At 38.0% G+C, this 18234-nt stretch overlaps 1 protein-coding gene across 8 annotated transcripts in view; it reads right to left on the bottom strand.

Moving 5' to 3' along the window:
- TRPC1 (transient receptor potential cation channel subfamily C member 1) overlaps positions 1–18027 on the bottom strand; it is an 83575-nt gene extending 65548 nt beyond the window's left edge. For 4 of the 8 annotated variants that reach the window (XM_016942103.4, XM_054681135.2, XM_009446599.5 and 1 more), the window contains exon 1: positions 17337–18027. In XM_016942103.4, coding sequence (XP_016797592.2) covers positions 17337–17369 — 33 coding nt within the window. In that variant the 5' untranslated portion in view covers positions 17370–18027. Of the gene's footprint in view, positions 1–5477; positions 5633–17336 lie in introns of all 8 variants that reach the window. The other 4 variants (XM_003950208.6, XM_003310031.7, XM_054681134.2 and 1 more) reach the window with 2 other exon arrangements.
- Between the last annotated feature and the right edge of the window lie 207 nt (positions 18028–18234).

Below are 18234 nucleotides of genomic sequence, written 5' to 3'. Positions count from 1 at the left end.
GCATGCCACCATACCCGGCTAATTTTTGTATTTTTAGTAGAGACAGGGTTTCACCCTGTTGGCTGGGCTGGTCTCTAACTCCCAACCTCAAGAGATCCGCCCACCTCGGCCTCTCAAAGTGCTGGGATTACAGGCGTGAGCCACTGCACCCGGCCTATGATTTTTAATTTTAACCAATAAAGCTAACTATAGTAATGTCATTACTTTCAAAGTCAAACACCAGGGAACTTCAACAATCTGAAAAATAGCCATGGATTTAAAAACAGCAACATATTGAGCTGTCACAAAGAAACTCCATGGGTATTATTTCCCAAAAGAAACAGACCCAAGCATTCTGATTTAGAATTGTCCATAAATGATGAATATCTGGCTTTCCCAAGTATCCTTCAGATCTTTACTGAATAAAAGAATAGCAAGATTAAAACCAACAGCGTAGAGGGAAAGGAAGAAAGAATTACTAAAAGTTGACTACTGAAAAGATTAAATACCAGTACAGCAAAATCACTATCAATGCACAACAGTCTAAAGCCACTTAATGTAAGGACAAACATGTTAATAGTTTCAGACCATATGAAGCAAAGTAAAATAATTACATTCTCAATTATTCCAACTAAGGATGGTAAAGTTAAATTATATTCAGATACATTACTTAGTAAGGAATAAAGATTTACATTAAATCTTTCAATGCTTAAAAGGATAAGCTTCAGCTATAAAAATATTCATTTACATTAAAATTTCTTGTAAATAAGGAGTTACCATTTACTTATTCTGCACAAATGGTATGTTATTTGATAAATCAATGGCAGTTATGAGAGAAATAAATGTTTTAAATTATTTTAAAAATACATAGTTATACAAAAAATCCTCACTAGTTTTGCTTTCCAATTTCTCAGATATTTGACGATTCTTTATTAAAAGCTCTTCAATACATATACTTATTACATATTTATGAGATCATTATCTTCCTTCCTACCTTAGAATTTATCTTTTCAACAATTCCCATACTCTTTCCTTTAAGCTCAGAGTAAAAAAGTTACTTATTTCCTTTCCAAAGCTACATTTTCCACCTTAGTATTCTATTTGATGCTCTCCAATCTTTAGAACCCTGGTCCTTCATTTGCAGAAATACCAGTCGAATCTCCCACCTCCCAGAACTTTAAATCCTTCATCACTCTTTGCTAACTTGCTTACTAGCTCTTTGCTAACTTAATTCCATCTTTCTCTTACCACTCAAGTTTTCTTCTTCCTTTCATTGTGTCAAACTTTGCAAATCAAAGTGCATCATTTCTCCAATTCTACTGATGCCAGTTTCCAAATCCAATTACTTTTTCTACCTTCTAATTTTTCTTAATTTCTAAGCCAATATGTTAAAAACTATTCTTTTGGCTTTCACAATGTTGCATTATCCTAACTGCCTCTGATATCTTCAACAATTCATTTGGTCTTTAATGAAACTCTTTCCATGTAATGCTCTTTATTAAATGTAGATGTTTCCTTAAGACTGAATCTGCACCAGCCCTTTGCTCTTCTCCATGATTTTACCTACTCTCACAATGGTGATGGGCATTCCCATGGCCCTGACAGCTTACTGTATCTCTTTAGCCTGATCTCTCCCTAGAAATATAATGTTCATCTGTGTTTGTCTGATGAGGACTGCCTGATAGCTGCCAAATCAACAAGGATAAAACCAGAATTCACATTCCCTTGCCCCAAGCTTTACTTAGCTTCTGAACTTAATGTTTTCCTTTCTTCCTTCTCTTAGTCACCCACGTTTAAGATTTCCAAATCATCCTGGACTCCTTTTCAATTTCCCACTCCAAATCAAAATATTCACTAAGATTTGTCAATTCCTCACAGCGGTCTCCAACCTTTTTGGCACCAGAGACTGGTTTCATAGAGCAGGTAGGGAGATAGTTTCGGATGAAACTGTTCCACCTCAGATCATCAGGCATTGGTTAGATTCTCATAAGGAGCATGCAACCTAGATCCCTTGCATGTGCAGTTCACAATAGGGTTCGTACTCCTATGAGGATCTAATACCATCGCTGACCTGACAGGAGGCAGAGCTCAGGCAGTAATGATCGCTCACCTGCTGCTTACCTCCTGCTGTGCAGCCCAGTTCCTAACAGACCATGGAACCATATAGGCCATGGACTCATATCTGCCTTTTCCCCCTCTTCTCATAGCCACTGTTTTTCTTACAGCACTGTTCCAGTTCAAGCCTTAACCTCTTCATATGTAGATTACTACAAAAACTATTGACATAGGCTATAGCCTTTCCCACTTTCCATTTCCCAATCTATACTAAATTCAGCCACTAGATTCATCTTTCTAAAATACCACTGGACACATCACATCCTTTCTCGAAAATCATGTAATGATATCCCCTAACTATTATATAAAACCCAAATTCCTTATTCTGGCATTCAAGGCCCTTTGTATCCATTTTGTTTTAATTATTTTTCCTAATTCCTACTACTCCCCAACCCAACTGTTTTGTTCAAAAATGCTAAATCAATTCAGTGTCTCAAAAATATACATTGCACATGCTCTGTTTATATCCTTCTCCACATCTCCTGTTCCCTACCTGTCTTTACATGTTTGAGAGTAGATTAGCATAATAGGTAAGACCATGGATTCTGGAGCCAGAACCTAAGTTCAAATTCCAGGTCTGCCATTTACAGAATGACTTTGGGCAAGTTACTTAACCTTTTTTACCTGTTTCCTCCTCTATAAAATGGGGACAATAATAATATCTAGGCTGGGCACAGTGGCTCACACCTGTAATCTCAGCACTTTGGGAGGCCAAGGCAGGTGGATCACCTGAGGTCAGGAGTTCGAGACCAGCCTGACCAACATGGAGAAACCCCATCTCTACTAAAAATACAAAATTAGCCGGGCATGATGGTGCATGCCTATAATAATCCCAGCTACTTGGGAGGCTGAGGCAGGAGAATCGCTTGAACCCAGGAGGCAGAGGTTGCAGTGAGCCGAGATCACGCCATTGCACTCCAGCCTGGGCAACAAGAGCGAAACTCCATCTCAAAAAATAATAATAATAAAATAATATCTAACTCATCCCTGAATTTAATTTGAAGATTAAATTCAAATCCCTATGTTGTGAGGATTAAGTAAGTGAACATATTTAAGGTTCCTGGCAGAGAGTAGTTATTATATAAATGTTAGCAATTATTAATATTTCAAGGCTGAGTCAACTGATACTTTTCCAATGAAATCTTTCTTGATAGCCCCAACCTATTCTATATTTCTAAATAATGTATATCAAACCACAAAAGTTTAAACATAAAACAGGGTTTCTCAATAGCAGCACTACTGAAATTTTGGGCCAAATAATTTTTTGTTGTGGGGACTGTCTTGGGTATTGTAGGAGCCTCTACCCACTAGATAACAGTAGTAAACTGCCCTCCAATTGTGAAACCAAAGTATCTTCAGACATTGCCAAATGTCCCCTTATGGTGACAAAATCATTTGGTTGAGAACCACTGATATAGCACGAGATACATGAAAGCTCTTATAAATGCAAAGCAATATAAAATGGTCAAGTATTATTACCACTCAACACTTACCAAATATACCTTTGTATTACTTAATTTACTTGTAATTCATACATACTTTAATTGTCCAATTTGTCTTAAAGATCCTATCACGCAAAACCCATGTTTTACTTATTCATTTCCACAATCATACCCAACCAAAGGCCCTGGACATTTTTGGACTGATAAAATAAGACACAGGTAACCTGGACAGAACACAGTGAACTAGAAAGAGCATGAGATTTGCAATCAGAAGATTATATTTAAATCTTAGTCTTGTCCTTACTAATTTTAGAACTTTGGGAAATTCATTAAAGTCTATGAGCCTCAGTTTTCTAATCTATAAAATATAACATCTATATAGGTTGACTGTGATGTCTGAATGTGATCAAGTATACGAAAGCACCATGTATACTGCAAAACTATTACATGTATATAACCATGTGTAAAAAGACAAAATTATAATACCATAGTAATTCTTTTATCCAGAATCAGCGTATGAATTTTTTTCTACCCTTATTTTCTAGGTAACTGAAGCTTATGCCTTTAAGTGTTTAATTTTAAAATTTACACTATTTTGATGGAAGTCTCCTGCTTTTGTGTCTTATAAACACACAAACGCACATACACAAACACACATATATACAGTCTTTCTTCTAAAACAATAGGTACTGAATATAATTTAACTCTTCCTTACTGACTCTGCGCCATTGTTATAAGCCTTAATTATCATCCTAACATACAGCTCCCTCAGAGAATATCACATGTGTAATGCTGTTGACCTCTGTTAAACAGTGTCGGAGGTACCACTCCTCATTTTATTCCACTGCAGCTCTCATGCCCCCTCCATTGTCCCTCAGATTCTCTATGGATTAGAAATTAATTATGTTAAAATGGAAACTAAAATGAGAAAAAATAGACCCTGATGGAGGACTCCTATAACTAAAGTTCATAAATTTAATTTGTAAACTTCATGGCAGCAAACCACTGGCTGCTCAGAGGTATTTTTTACTTACTTTCTGCTTCTCAATTGTGGTCTGGATAGCTGAAGTTGCTGGGTAAGCAATTCTTTTTTTTTTACTCCAAACATGTACATGGAGACAGTACCACATGTTGTTTTATACATACATATATATATATAAAATAGCAATGTACATAGAATTACCCTACTTATATTCAGAAAATCTGCTGCGAATGTCTCCTGATGTCACTCAAAAAAAATGTGCCTCATTAAGAAAAAAAAAAAAAGAGGTAGAATTAATGTGCCAAGTCCCATCATAAGCAAACCAAAAAGGAAAGGAAAATATTATCAAATTCCCTTCAGAATCTCTAGACTGAATTCATTCAAGACTTACACACATGCCTGTTTTTCTACCCAAACTGATATGAAGTAGGAAGGTCTACCTTTTATAGATGGATAAAAATCATTCATCTTTAGATAAAAACAAACATTAAGTTTCAAACAAAAAAATAAAATTTAATAAAACCAAAGTCAAACTGAAAACTGTTTTGAGGCAGGAACATTTTGTTGATGTGTCTGTAACTAATATGGGCCAGAAAAAAAACTATTCCTCTGACACTTCCAGAGTATTTGTACTATTTTAGATATATAATATAAATAGTGTTAACATAGGTAATGAAAACAAAGTCATCTTTAATAAGTCATGTGGGGAAAATGACATTTGGGAGGAAAAAGATAAATCAATTCAAAATATTATACTTTTCAAAAAGTTTTTTTGGTTTGTTTTTAAAACTTTTAGTGCCTCAAAACCAAATAAAAGATGAAAGACGGAGAGTAAGAGAGACAAAGAAAGAAAAAGGAAGAAGAGGAGGAAAAAGAAGAAAGAAAACAAGAAGGGAAGAAAGCATGGCATATCTAACAGCACTTAGAAGTTAACTGGATTAAATTATCTAGCCTTGTACCTGACAACCGTAGTCCAAAAGAAGCTGCAGTATATCCAAGTTTTCGTTTTCAATAGTTATGGTAACAGCATTTCTCCCAAGCACATCTACGCAATTTATGTTCAAGTCACCTGAACTGTTTTCCTCCAAAATCTTTTTAACCATATAATAGTCACCTAAATAACAATATACAAACATAATTTAATATCCATGACATATCAAGTAAGGATGACTGTAAAGAAAAACTTAGCTTGTTGAATTAAAAGATTAAAAGCCTAAACTCATTTTTGTATAAGAAAATGTACACAGAGAATGTGAACATTTCCTTGATGAAAATTTATACCTTAATAAAATAATACGTACATCAGCAGCAGACATAAAAAGTAGAAAATTTTTAAATGTACAGAATAAAATAAAAATTATTAGTTTAAAATTAATAACTGAATGATCGTAAGAGGAGAAACTTTTGGAAGATATTTAAAGCAATTTAATAAAGGATGCCCAAAGGCACAGACTGGACACTAGAAAAATTAGATGGAAAAAGCTTAAAGAATTAAGTTTTATACCTCAAATATACATAGATATTTACTTACATAACATAGAGTTAAAAATGAGATCTAGTAATAAGCAGAGGATACTATAAAGAGGTTTTACAGGAGAAAACACACTTTGGAAAAGCAGTATAAATACATATATATTCAAGGATATGTATAGTAAAGGGAAAGATGTCTGAAAATCCTCTTCCCTACTTCCCACCCTCCCAACACACACACACACACACCATCTCATTAATGAAGCTGATTAGATTAAATGGCCAGGGAACATTCAGTTCACAAAACTCTTAAGGCAGGACTAGGATTAGTGCCTGACCTGTTAGGAGCAGGCAAATTGCCTTCTGTGTGACTATAGCCCACAATAAAACAGTTGTCCCATGTGAGGAAATGACAACAATTACAGCAGTAATTATTTTCAGCAAGGCCCCACCGTATTTGTCTGCTGACCAGATGGTACAGGAATATGGGGAATAAATCAAGAGAAATGCTAATTAAATAGAGAAAAAAAGCCAAGGGGGGGTTTTGCTTGTTTTGTTTCATTTGACTTGTTAAACAATAGATAAATAAGTCATTTTACGTGATGTGCAAATACAGTTGCTCATTAGAAGTCTATAAATAAACAGGGAAAGAACAATCAGCATAGAAAATAGAAAAAGAAATGATTTCATGATACAGAAAAAGAAAATACTAAAACTGGGCTAAATAAGTGAGTAAGAAAGACAGGTAACATATTTTATTTATTAAAATTTCAAGTAAATTTGCTACTATTTTTAATCTATGGCCTTAAACTCCCTGCCTCACACATACAACTTCTTTTGAAGGAAGCTGGGTGATAGTTTTCTTGACAATGTATTTCCTTAGGTCCCTCAAGAAGAAAACTAGTCACAAAAAGAAATATTTTCCCCATAGTACTAGTAGTTAATAGTTAGACACAAATGCTCCCTGGGAAAACCTTATCAGACAGACACTTCACAAAGTGATACTCTAAGTCACGAGTTGAACCAATAGTGACCATAGATAGACCAGTGAAAATTTATCGCTATTACTGGAAAGTGACATTTAAAATCTTATTTCAGGTGACTCTATTTCAACATCTTAGTAGTAGAATGCTACACATAAAAATTCTGCTATACTTTGTTATCGTGATGTGTCCAGGTGAAAAGTAATTTTTTATTTATTCTGCTTAGGACTCATTAGGCTTTCAATTTTTTTTTTAATTTTTATTTTTTATAGAGATGAGGTCTCGCTATGTTGCCCAGGCTTGTCTCAAATTCCTGGCCTCAAGCAATCCTCTCGCCTCGGCCTCCAAAAGTGCTGGGATTATAGGCATGAGCCACCACCTCTGGCCTAGGCTTTCTAAATCTAAGGACTTCTACCCTTCATTAATTCTTCAGTATTTTCAGCCATTCTCTCTTCAAATATTGCTTCATCTCCATATTGCTTTTTCTCTTGTCAACTTCCATTAGACATTAAGTTAGACCTTCCCATTTCAACATCTGTGTCTCTCAAGATTTCCTGTTTTTTCTTTTTTTCCTCTCTCTTTCCTGCATTCTGGGTAATTTCTTCACATATTTCTCCCACTCACTTATTTCTCCTTTAGCTTCCATTCACATTCCTCCTTTAACCCATTCACTGATTTCTTAAAAATTTAATGACTGTATTTTTTATTTGCATAAGTTTTACCAGATTTCTTTCCAACTCTCTTATTTCCTTATGTTTTCATTTCCTTATTTTAACTTTCTCATCATTTTAAACATAATTATTTTGTAGTCGCTGTATGACAGTTTAATTATCTGAAAGGAGTATTAATTTGAACTCCAAGACAACAAGAGGCAGGACCATGGTTATGTATTCTTAAAGGTGTCTTATTTTTAGCCTTATTCAGAGCCCACAGTAACACAAACAAGCTTCTTCAAAGTCTCCATGTGCTGGTAGATTGGTTTTTCTCCTCATCTACCTCTTTGCTGAAGGTACAGTCCTTTAAGGATCCTGGTTTTATGCTTAGATGTTGAATCCAACTCCTCACTTTGTACAGTCTCCAGGCCTTGTAACCTGTTCTCATATGGGCATTAAGACTCAAATCCCTGCAATGCCCAGAACAGTAACTCTTATCCCCACCCATGGAGCAGCCATAGTGTCAGCTCACAAACTCCTGTTTTTCAGTTTTTTCTTCACTTTTGTATCTTGGTTGTTTCCCCTACTTTCTTGAAAGCTCAGCTGTTCATTTAACTGGATGTTCATTATATTTTAGCTATAATTTCTAGGAGATTTGAAGAAGAAAGGTTTTCAGATTATCTAATCAACCATATTGCTAGAGACAGAAACGTAGGAAGAGCTACACAAATAAATCCTTATGACATTTTATAAATTTCAGGTATAGCAAATAGACAAAAATAACTGCTACATATTTAAAAGTTTAGATTGCTGTTAAAAAGGAAAGTACATTACAAATATCATATATTCCAGCTTTAAAGTTTTTGTTTTGTTTTTAAGACAGAATCTCGCTCTGTCACCCAGGCTGGAGGAGTACAATGGCACCATTTGGCTCACTGCAACCTCTGCCTCCTGGGTTCAAGCGATTCTCCTGCCTCAGCCTCCTGAGTAGCTGGGATTACAGGCAGCTGCCACCACACCCGGCTAATTTTTGGTTTTTTAGTAGAGATGTGGTTTCACCATGTTGGCTAGCCTGGTCTCGAACTCCTGACCTCAACTGATCTGCCCGCCTTGGCCTCCCAAAGTACTGAGATTACAGACACAAGCCACCGTGCCCAGCCCTAAGGTTTTAAAGATTATTTCTATTGTAGTCAAGGAGCTATACAAGAAAGAAAGAAAATCCCTAAAAATCAAAACCAAATAAATAATTTTCATCCCTAAAAATAAAAAGTTCCACCCTGCTACAGCTAACACAGTCATGCAAATGAAAAATCACATTATAGTCACAGAACCTACAGGAAACCTAGAGTGGTTGCTAAGCATTTCAGAGAAGTTTATATTTGCAATTCATTTAAAACAATGCACTATGTCAAAAAAAAAAAAAAAGACCAGAACCCTCTTAATTTTTAGGATGAGTATATATGTAAAAAGAGGTTAGAAAACTTAGAATAGACAGCAAGAAGCTAGTTATAGAACAAGGATTACAATTCAAAATGCCTGTGTATGACAGACAAATATATAAATGCCATTCATTTTATAACGAAGTTGCTTTCAAGAGTTACATCTTTTGTCTTTTAAAATATAACACATAGAAGGAAGTGCAACATAATCTGTTTACTTTTTTGGCTAGATGGTAGTCTTTTTCAGTCAAGGAAAAAGAAACCATTTTCAATCAGTTCCACAGGGAGTACGTTTTGAAGCGAAGGCTTCTCAAACCATGAAAATTATTAATATCACTGCCGTATACCAATTCAACAGCACGTCTTCTTAGCCCCCTCTCTAAAATATCTCCCATAATCATCTACTTGTCTCCATGTATACTGCTACCCGCAGTCCAAACCCCCATGATCTTCCTCCTGGACTCTGCAATAGCCTCTTAACTAACACAGCTGCTGACCAAGATTCTCTCCTTAACCAAACTCTAGTCAGGCTTTTCTGAGCCCTTCTCCACAAGGCCTCCACCTTGGCCCATATAAACTTGAACAAAACACTTAAGTGTTTCTAACAGCTGAAGGCCGGATCCCTAGGATGACCCTAGCCCCTCTTAAAATGCCTGCCCGAGAAAACTCAAAGCTGACATAAAAATTTACTTTTGTTCCAGCCAACACCTGAAGACAGGGCCCCTATCTCTCAGCCTCCAGGGAGGGTAGGAGCCTAACTCCTTAAGTGCCTTTAGCAAACTCAGGTGGGATTCACATGGACCAACTCCTCAAGCCCTGTATTTTGTAATTTTTCACTTCCCTGACTCCACTGAGCCCACACTCACCCCCTTCCTTGTTTACTCTTTTCCCTATTGCAACTTATATTACTTACTAATACTTTATACTGTAGCACAGGGGTCAAGAAAGTTTTCTGAAAAAGGGTTAGAGAGTAAATATTTTAAGCTTTGTGGGCCATGCACTCTCAGTCACAGCTACTCAACTCTGCCCTTTCAACACAAAAGCAGCCATAGACCATATGTAAACAAATGATAGTGGATGTGTTCTAAGAAAATTTTGTTTATGGACACTGAAATTTGAATTTTATAGACTTTTCATGTGTTACGAAATTTTTTTTAACCATTTGAAATATAAAATGTAAAAAACCAGTTTTAGCTCCAAGACCTCACAGAACAGGCAGATATGGTCTGTGGCCCATAGTTTGCTCACTCCTGCTCTAGCCCCACCCCTTCAATCCACTCTGCACTCCACAGCTAGAGTTATCGGTTAAAAATTCAAAACACAGGCCGGGCGCGGTGGCTCATGCCTGTAATCCCAGCACTTTGGGAGGCCGAGGCAGGCGGATCACGAGGTCAGGAGACGGAGACCATCTTGGCTAACACAGTGAAACCCCGCCTCTACTAAAAATACAAAAAATTAGCCGGGCATGGTGGGGGGCACCTGTAGTCCCAGCTACTTGGGAGGCTGAGGCAGGAGAACGGCGTGAACGTGGGAGGCGGAGCTTGCAGTGAACCGAGATCACGCCACTGCACTCTAGCCTGGGCGACAGAGCGAGACTCGGTCTCAAAAAAAAAAAAAAAAAAAAAATTCAAAACATATCAAGCTTACAAACTTTGTGATTTTTCTATCACACTTAAAATAAAGGCCAAATTTTTACTGTGGCCTACAAAGCCCTATAGGACTTAGTTAGACCTTGTTAACATTCTGAATTCATCTTGTGCCTCTCTGCGGCTCAGCCAATGATCATTCCAAACCAATGTTTTCCAAACTGCAGGTTGCAACCCATTAACAGTCATAAAATCAATTTAGTGAGTCCTAACCAGCAATTTAAAAAAAATGAACTAGTATACAAAATACCAGAGTGATCCCATAGATCCTTAGCAACAAATTTACTCTGGCCAACTGTAATAAACCCTTGAGAAATACAATGGAGAAATGTTACAATACTGATTAAGAACAGGTGATTCCACCTCTTCCTCATTAGCATCTCGTTTGATTTTATGGCAAAGAGAGTATCAATGTTGTTCAGTTTAATTTTATTTAGCCAAATTTGAAGTTAGTTGTGAAGTGTGAGAGAATTTAATGTCAAAAAATTTGTAAAGCTTTTCAAACCAAGTTTCTGTAACAAACCTGAGTGTGGCAATTGCAACATTCTAACTGAAATATTACCAATGATGCTTAAAACAGAAAGTTTTATTAAGAGGAAAAAGAATGATGATGTGAAAAAATAAAAAGACATGATCAAGTTCAGTTGCTGGATCTGGAAATATAAATGACAATACTGATAAAAATGTTAACTGACATCAAACTTCAAATTAGCTTGAACCAAATTCTAAAAAGGAAAAAAAAAAAAAAAACCCATGCAGACTTTCTACAGTGAAAATGATTTAAAATGTAGCTTTATCAAATGTGCAAAACTTGTATTACAGACCCCAATGTATTTATAACCATATTATTGTAAATGAAACCTTCAAAATTAAAGATACTAAAAAACATGGTAAGCTAAACTGTTTATAACACTTTGAACATTTTTGTAAAAAGACAATTATTACCATAATTTCTTAGTTGCTTATGAATCTTAATGAGGACCATTAATAATAATGAATATCATTTGGCAAAAGAGCAAAGATTCACACTGCTGCCGGAAAAAATTATACTATAGCACAGAAGGTAATGCTGATTTTTTCATAGTAAATCAGTTGATAAAAATTATAAACAGCATATTCTTAACTCTATTAGAAAAATAGTCAAAAGCAATGTTTATTTTGTAGTTAGAGTCTGATAAATGACATGAGATCCCATTCACAATGCTGCTGTAAGTTGTTTAAAACTTAGTTTATATCAGGTTGTTGCAACACAGTCTCAGAAAGGATTTATTGTGTTGCTTAAATTTAATCTCATATACATTTGAATTATACATATTTATAAAACTAGAAAAATATATTACTGGCCAATATGTTAATCTAGAAAAACATATGTTTAAAAATTAACAGAAGCTATTAATAACAGTGCCAGTCACCCCCACTTTATACATAACAAAGCTTTGGCATCCAAAGAAATCTACTGAGTCTCATGACTATATTGATACAGTGCTGGAATTCTTTTAGACCTTATCATTCATCTAGGCTCCTAAAAGTCATTAGTTAATCACATCTTAGTGATAACTTTTGAAATCCTCATTACCTATTCAACTACTGATCTTAAATCTTAAATTTCTCAGTATCATTAAATTTGGAAGAGTTAGCAATGAAGAAGATATTTAGAGCACTGGCAGCAAGGTAGAAGAGGAATTATTAGGTTACGATAATACCTATATAATAAAATTTAATCTTTTCACACTCTTCCTCCAAGTCTATATACAAGGTATGGCTAGGAGTCTGCCTTGGGTTACATTTTTTTTTAACTGCCCAGATAAAAGACTGACCCTGTACACGTAATATCCCATTCTCCAAATCACATATAGGCCATTTAAGTTAAATTGAGCACTTGCTTCTTCCCTTCAGACAGATATATTTAATACAAACATACTTTTGTTTCCTTACTTCTCCTCACTAGAGCACAAGAGAGCATCTCCATTAAAGAATATTCTCCTAAAGGATAGGGATGTACTCAGTACTTTCTTGATAAAGCACTTTCACAGTGCCTTAACACAATTAACAGCTTGATAAGTATAGTTTGATTGTGACTTACAGAAAAAGAGCAGCAAAGTTGCGTGATCACTATAAAGAATTACCAGTATCATAGAACTACCAGGCAGCTAGCTGCTGAATTACTAGTCTGTTAGAGATAAATTATCCACTAAGATTTTCGCAATTTGAGTCTTTCGTTGCTGTTGTTAAAGTATCCCTGAACCGTTCCCCATGGCAATGTTTTTCAACTATTACATTGTAAAACTTTGGTTATTTGAAAAGCTTTCCTATATAAAGTACATAAATGCTATGTCTATGATGATTTGTGAAGTGTTTATAGAATGCTGCCTACAATACCCTCTTTACCTCTCATTTCTGCAAAGTTTTTTCCTCACAGCACATACCTCCTTACATTAGGTGCCCCATTGTCAACATAACACTTCACACCAATACTCAGTACTCTGCATTTTTTGTTTCTTCCCACCACCATCCTCTCTAATACCAGATTTCAAAATCTCTTCTCAAATAAGTAAAAAAATTTTAAAGGCCCATTATATATAAATAAGGTGTTTAAAAAACAGCAGCTTAATATTACTTCTCTCAGAAATGCTGCACTTTTTTCTTCTGACTCTGGCTTCTCTCTAGAGTTGTTGCACATTTTTAAAGCATCCTTAGCCCAAAGGTACACAAAGCTTATGGAGAAAGTCAGTCATCAGGCCAGGCACGGTGGCCCACGCCTATAATCCCAGCACTTTGGGAAGCCGAGGCGGGTGGATCACTCGAGGTCGGGAGTTTGAGACCAGCCTGGCCAACATGGTGAAACCCTGTCTCTACTAAAAATACAAAAAAATTAGCCGGGCGTGGTGGTGGGCACCTGTAATCCCAGCTACTCAGGAGGCTGAGGCAGGAGAATCGCTGGAACCTGGGAGGCGGAGGTTGCACTGCACTCCAGCCTGTGCAACAAGAGAAACTCCATCTCAAAAAAAAAAAAAAAAAAAAAAAGAAATACAGTCATCAAAACATTTTTCCTTACAACATAGCAAATCTTACCACAAAGGTGACACAGGACACTGAGACTAGGCTGAGCCCACTGATAAAGGTGAAAACCTGCTCTCTCCATCCCTCCCGCTAACCCCATGCTGAAATTTCAAGAAGGGGCTTCTGACTCATTTACCGCACATCAGATTTCCTGAAAATACTCTCCATGGAGAGTTGGCAGGGACTGAATCATTTCATACTTTCTTTCCTCCACATGAACTGATTAATGATCATCAGCAAATCAAACAGTTTATGCAGGTTTATATTTACAAATATGTACTAAAAACTACCATCTACTCAACAGGTTTTTTTTTTTAGAGGAAAATTAACATGAACTACACTTAGTTTAGGTGTTTTCTAAATAAACTTATTTACCCTTTCTCCTGTTAACAGACCTGAGGGACACCATAGGTGCCTACAAATAAAAGAGGCTCATTATGACACTAATTCTCAATGAGAGAGGACAAAGCCATGGCTGTAAGAATCACTACTTAATTTTTCATAAAACAACATATTTATAGTCAGCTCTTGTTTCAATTAAGTTTTACCTCTGAATTTATATAGCTTTCTATCTCTAGAAAGAACATGAGTGTACTTTCTGAGAATTTTATCTGGGGGTCCTAGACTTCACTTTATATATTGCTGGCACAGTAACTTTCAGTTAAGGTTTTCCTTTACAAAGAAAGGATTCAATGTTACCTCTGAGATGATCCTCACCCACTATGAAGATCACTAACAGCCATTACTAAGTGGCCACTACCTAGATCAGCAGTTGCCTAAATCTACCGAACTTACTTACATAAAAGCCAGCTATCACAAACTATAAATCTTTTTCTTTTCTCTTTCCTACATTTATTGTACTCTTTAATTTGTACACATCTTTCAAAGGGCCACCCATCCACTAACATACACATATCCATCTCATCTCCACAATTTTTGCTTTAGGAATTCCTCAATTTTTCCTAAGAAGAATATGTTATGAACATTTTGCATATGTACAACAAGAATGCTACATGAAAAGAATGAGACACTCTAGAACACCATAGATACTCTAGAGTTGATTTACTCTGGTGCTACTGAAGTACCATGCTTGCTTTTTACCCTTCATTGAACAAATGTAATACACAGAAATCAAGGTTTATAAAGCATCCATACAAAGAAAATGTAACTTCAACTAGTAAGTCCAAATATGGATGTGTCTTTTCTGACACAAATGATGTTCACTCATTCACCTACAACCAGATCTATATAACGTAGTGGTTAGGAGTGCAGGCTCAAGATAAATGCCAGTTCTACTATTTTCTAACCAATGTAACCTTGGGCAAAGTAATTTTAAAATTTTGCTAAGCCTCATTTTCCTCATCTACAAATTGAGGACAACAACAGATCTGGCTCATGGGGTTGTGGGGTTTAAATGAAATCCTCTATGAAAAGCATGAACACTCGACCCCAATAGCTGCTTTAGTGAATGTTTAACATTTGGTCTGAGGAAGGCTCCAGTGTAATGGTGGAAGCCATAGCTACTTCAGGAAATTGTTCACTTTTAGATTGGTTTAGGTAACATTTTTAAAAGTCTAACAATATTAGCGAATACAAACACGTAATCAAAAGAATATTCCTATAACTCAAAGTTACTTTTTAAATGTAAATGTACCCCATAAGTATGCGTAAGAATTATGCTATTTTTCCAAATCTAACTCAAGAAGTTGTTTAGACATACCTGAAACAGAAAATCCCCATTTTAGCTCACTTGTTTTAAAAATTTCTAATTTATATATGGGGAAAATATGCATATTTAATTTCCACCCTACCCCCCCAAAGCCAAGTCTCTCATCTCAATTATGTTATAAAATAAAAAACTGACAAAGGATATCAAGGTATTTCACCTGGTACTACTAAATAGGCTATACAACTATCATAAATTAAAACTCTCTTTTGTTTGAGATATGTCATGCAATAATCCTAAATATACACAATGCACAAATACTTGCTCAACCATATTCCACTGATATTTTTCTGTCCTCAGTTTGACAGGAATATCAAATTTCCTTTCTTGACATACTTTCTGTTTGCTTTAAAATAACCATTGCACAGTGAGCTGGAATACATGGAGCCAGCACTTACTCATTTTAGTACAACACAATCTTCTCCCCTTCCTCTCTCAGAACTTTTGAGGGAAGAGAACTCAGGCAACCCACTCCAGCAATACTAAATAATTTTACATAATCCGCAGACCCTATTTTTGTGACGTTGTAGATATATATTCTGTTGCTTTACATCTCAAAGACTGCTCAAAGTTGTGTCCATGGTGTACTTTAACAATATTATTAATATTGCTTTCATAATATTATTTAATACTATTACATAAGAACATAAAAATGGCTCAACCACAGACATAGGTGGACTTTGTTTATATGTCAATTGTTTTCAAAAAATCATGTAAATAAAATCCTATTTCAAAAGCAGGAGGAGAGGTTAGGAAGGCTGTCATTTATTAATTACACATTCACACATACAAACAAACAAACAAAAATCCTGTGTAGTTAGTCTTTTCATAGTGTAAACTGCCCTTTGGGTTTGTTCCAGAAGTTTGCATGTTTCTAACAGAGTTTTCCTAAGTGTACAGCCATATAAATTTGGAAAAAGAAAAATTTTAGTGTTTCCATGTAGGAAACAAAAGCAGTCTTAGGGCAATCAATTTCCTATCCCTTTTGTTATATACATCACTACAAAGGATGATTGCGTGACATGGCCTTAATATGGCCATAAAAATGATTAACTTCTAGACTAAAAAAAGGATAACGCGCTAAATATATTCCACATATTTTTGCCTTGTAATTCCTGTAATTATTTTTCACTATCTTTATCTCCCAAAGAAAGATCTGGGAGCAATAAATCTTTCTCTCCAATAAAAAGCACTAACAATCAAAGGCGTTCCGTAAATCCAGAGAAAGTTTTGGCAACTAAGGCAGAATTTCTTCCGTCCCGTCTTTACTTCATGTATCTCCACCTAGGATATTCCGTTATTAATGCCAGTCAACAGTCACTGGCTAAAGCACTGGTCAGGTGAAGCTAAATAATAGAGGGTCTGGTTTTGTTTTTAAGAAAAACAAAAACCAGGTGATGAGAACCCTCCATACGAGGCATCCTAAGGTAAGGTGACGGAATTTTCCGACTGGAGTGTCGGAAACTAGCCTCTCGACTCCCGGAAGGAATGAACTGCGAGCCAGAGAGAAGACCAGGTCATTCATGCGGTCAGTAGCAAGGGCGGCGCTAAAACGCTGGGGTCGGGGCTCCCAAGGCGCTACCTAAACCCCGGACCCCAAGGCCAGAGCCACCCCCCACGGTGCCGCGCTCCGAGGGCGCAGCCCCAGCTCCACTCTCCCGCCAGCTCCACACTCACAGGGCAGAGGCGGTGAGGAGAAGACCGCCTGAGGCAGCAGGCGAGGCGGGAAGACACTCGGCGCCTGAGACAGAGGGAATGCCCCGATATAAGTTGAGGCGGGGGAGAGGACTAAAGGTCTGGAGGACAGGGGCGTCCAGAGGAGAAAGGGGCCTAACTCTCACCCTTGTCGCACGCCAGCAAGAAAAGCTTCTCATTCAGCGTATTCTCCTCCTTCACCTCCCGCACATCCTTCAGCGCCATCACCTCGTTCGGCGAGGAAGAGGATGGAGAGGAAGGCAGGGAGGAGGAGGAGGCGCCCGAGAGGTCCGTGCTCGGGTACAGGGCCGCCATCATCGCGGCCCATGAAGGGGGCAGGCCAGGAGACGGGGGCGGGGCCCCCACCGGCCCCGACCCCGACCCCAGCCACGCCCCAGGGCTGGAAAAAGGATGAGTCGTTCCCACTGCTGCCTCGGCTCGAGGCCCGTTGGCCCCGAAGGGCGTCGCCTCCCCTGAGAACCAGCACTCGCCCTCCACTGACAGCCCCAAGTTGGTGGCGGCGCATGCGCGGCCCCGGGGCCAGCGACCCCTCCCCAGCCGCCGGCGCCCCGGCCGAGCCGGTCCGCGCCCGTCCGGGGACGACAGTGTGGCGCGCGCCAGGGCGGCAGCCGAGCACGGGGCCGTGCCAGGAGTCGCAGGGGCCGCGCCTGGGGCGGCCTAGCCCAGGAAGAGGACGAGAGATCTGTGGGAGAGGAGCTCCAAAGGCGCTTCTGCGCACGTTGGGCTCCAGGGCTGTGGGAACCGCTGGCCCAGCTGCGCTCCGAGGAGATGTTCGCGACTCTGTCCTCACGTCATCCTCTGCTCCTCTGTAGCGACGACACTAGGGAGGAGCCTGCGGCAAGGGCGGGCTTGGGTGGGCGGGGCCTGCGGCAAGGGGGGCGTGGGTGGGTGGGGCCTGCGGTGGGGACGCACTGGGCTCCTGGAGCCCGCTGCAGCTTCCTTCGCTCTGGTGAGGTGAACCGCAGTCTGAGGAAGACTTCGCTCAATCGTCCCTTTCCACACCCAGGGTACTGGTTTAAGGTA

The sequence above is a fragment of the Pan troglodytes genome, chromosome 2 (assembly GCF_028858775.2).
Source record: "Pan troglodytes isolate AG18354 chromosome 2, NHGRI_mPanTro3-v2.0_pri, whole genome shotgun sequence".
Lineage (NCBI taxonomy): Eukaryota > Metazoa > Chordata > Mammalia > Primates > Hominidae > Pan > Pan troglodytes.
The sequence above is the reverse complement of the archived record's forward strand: the minus strand, read 5'-3'. Positions and strand labels throughout refer to the sequence as shown.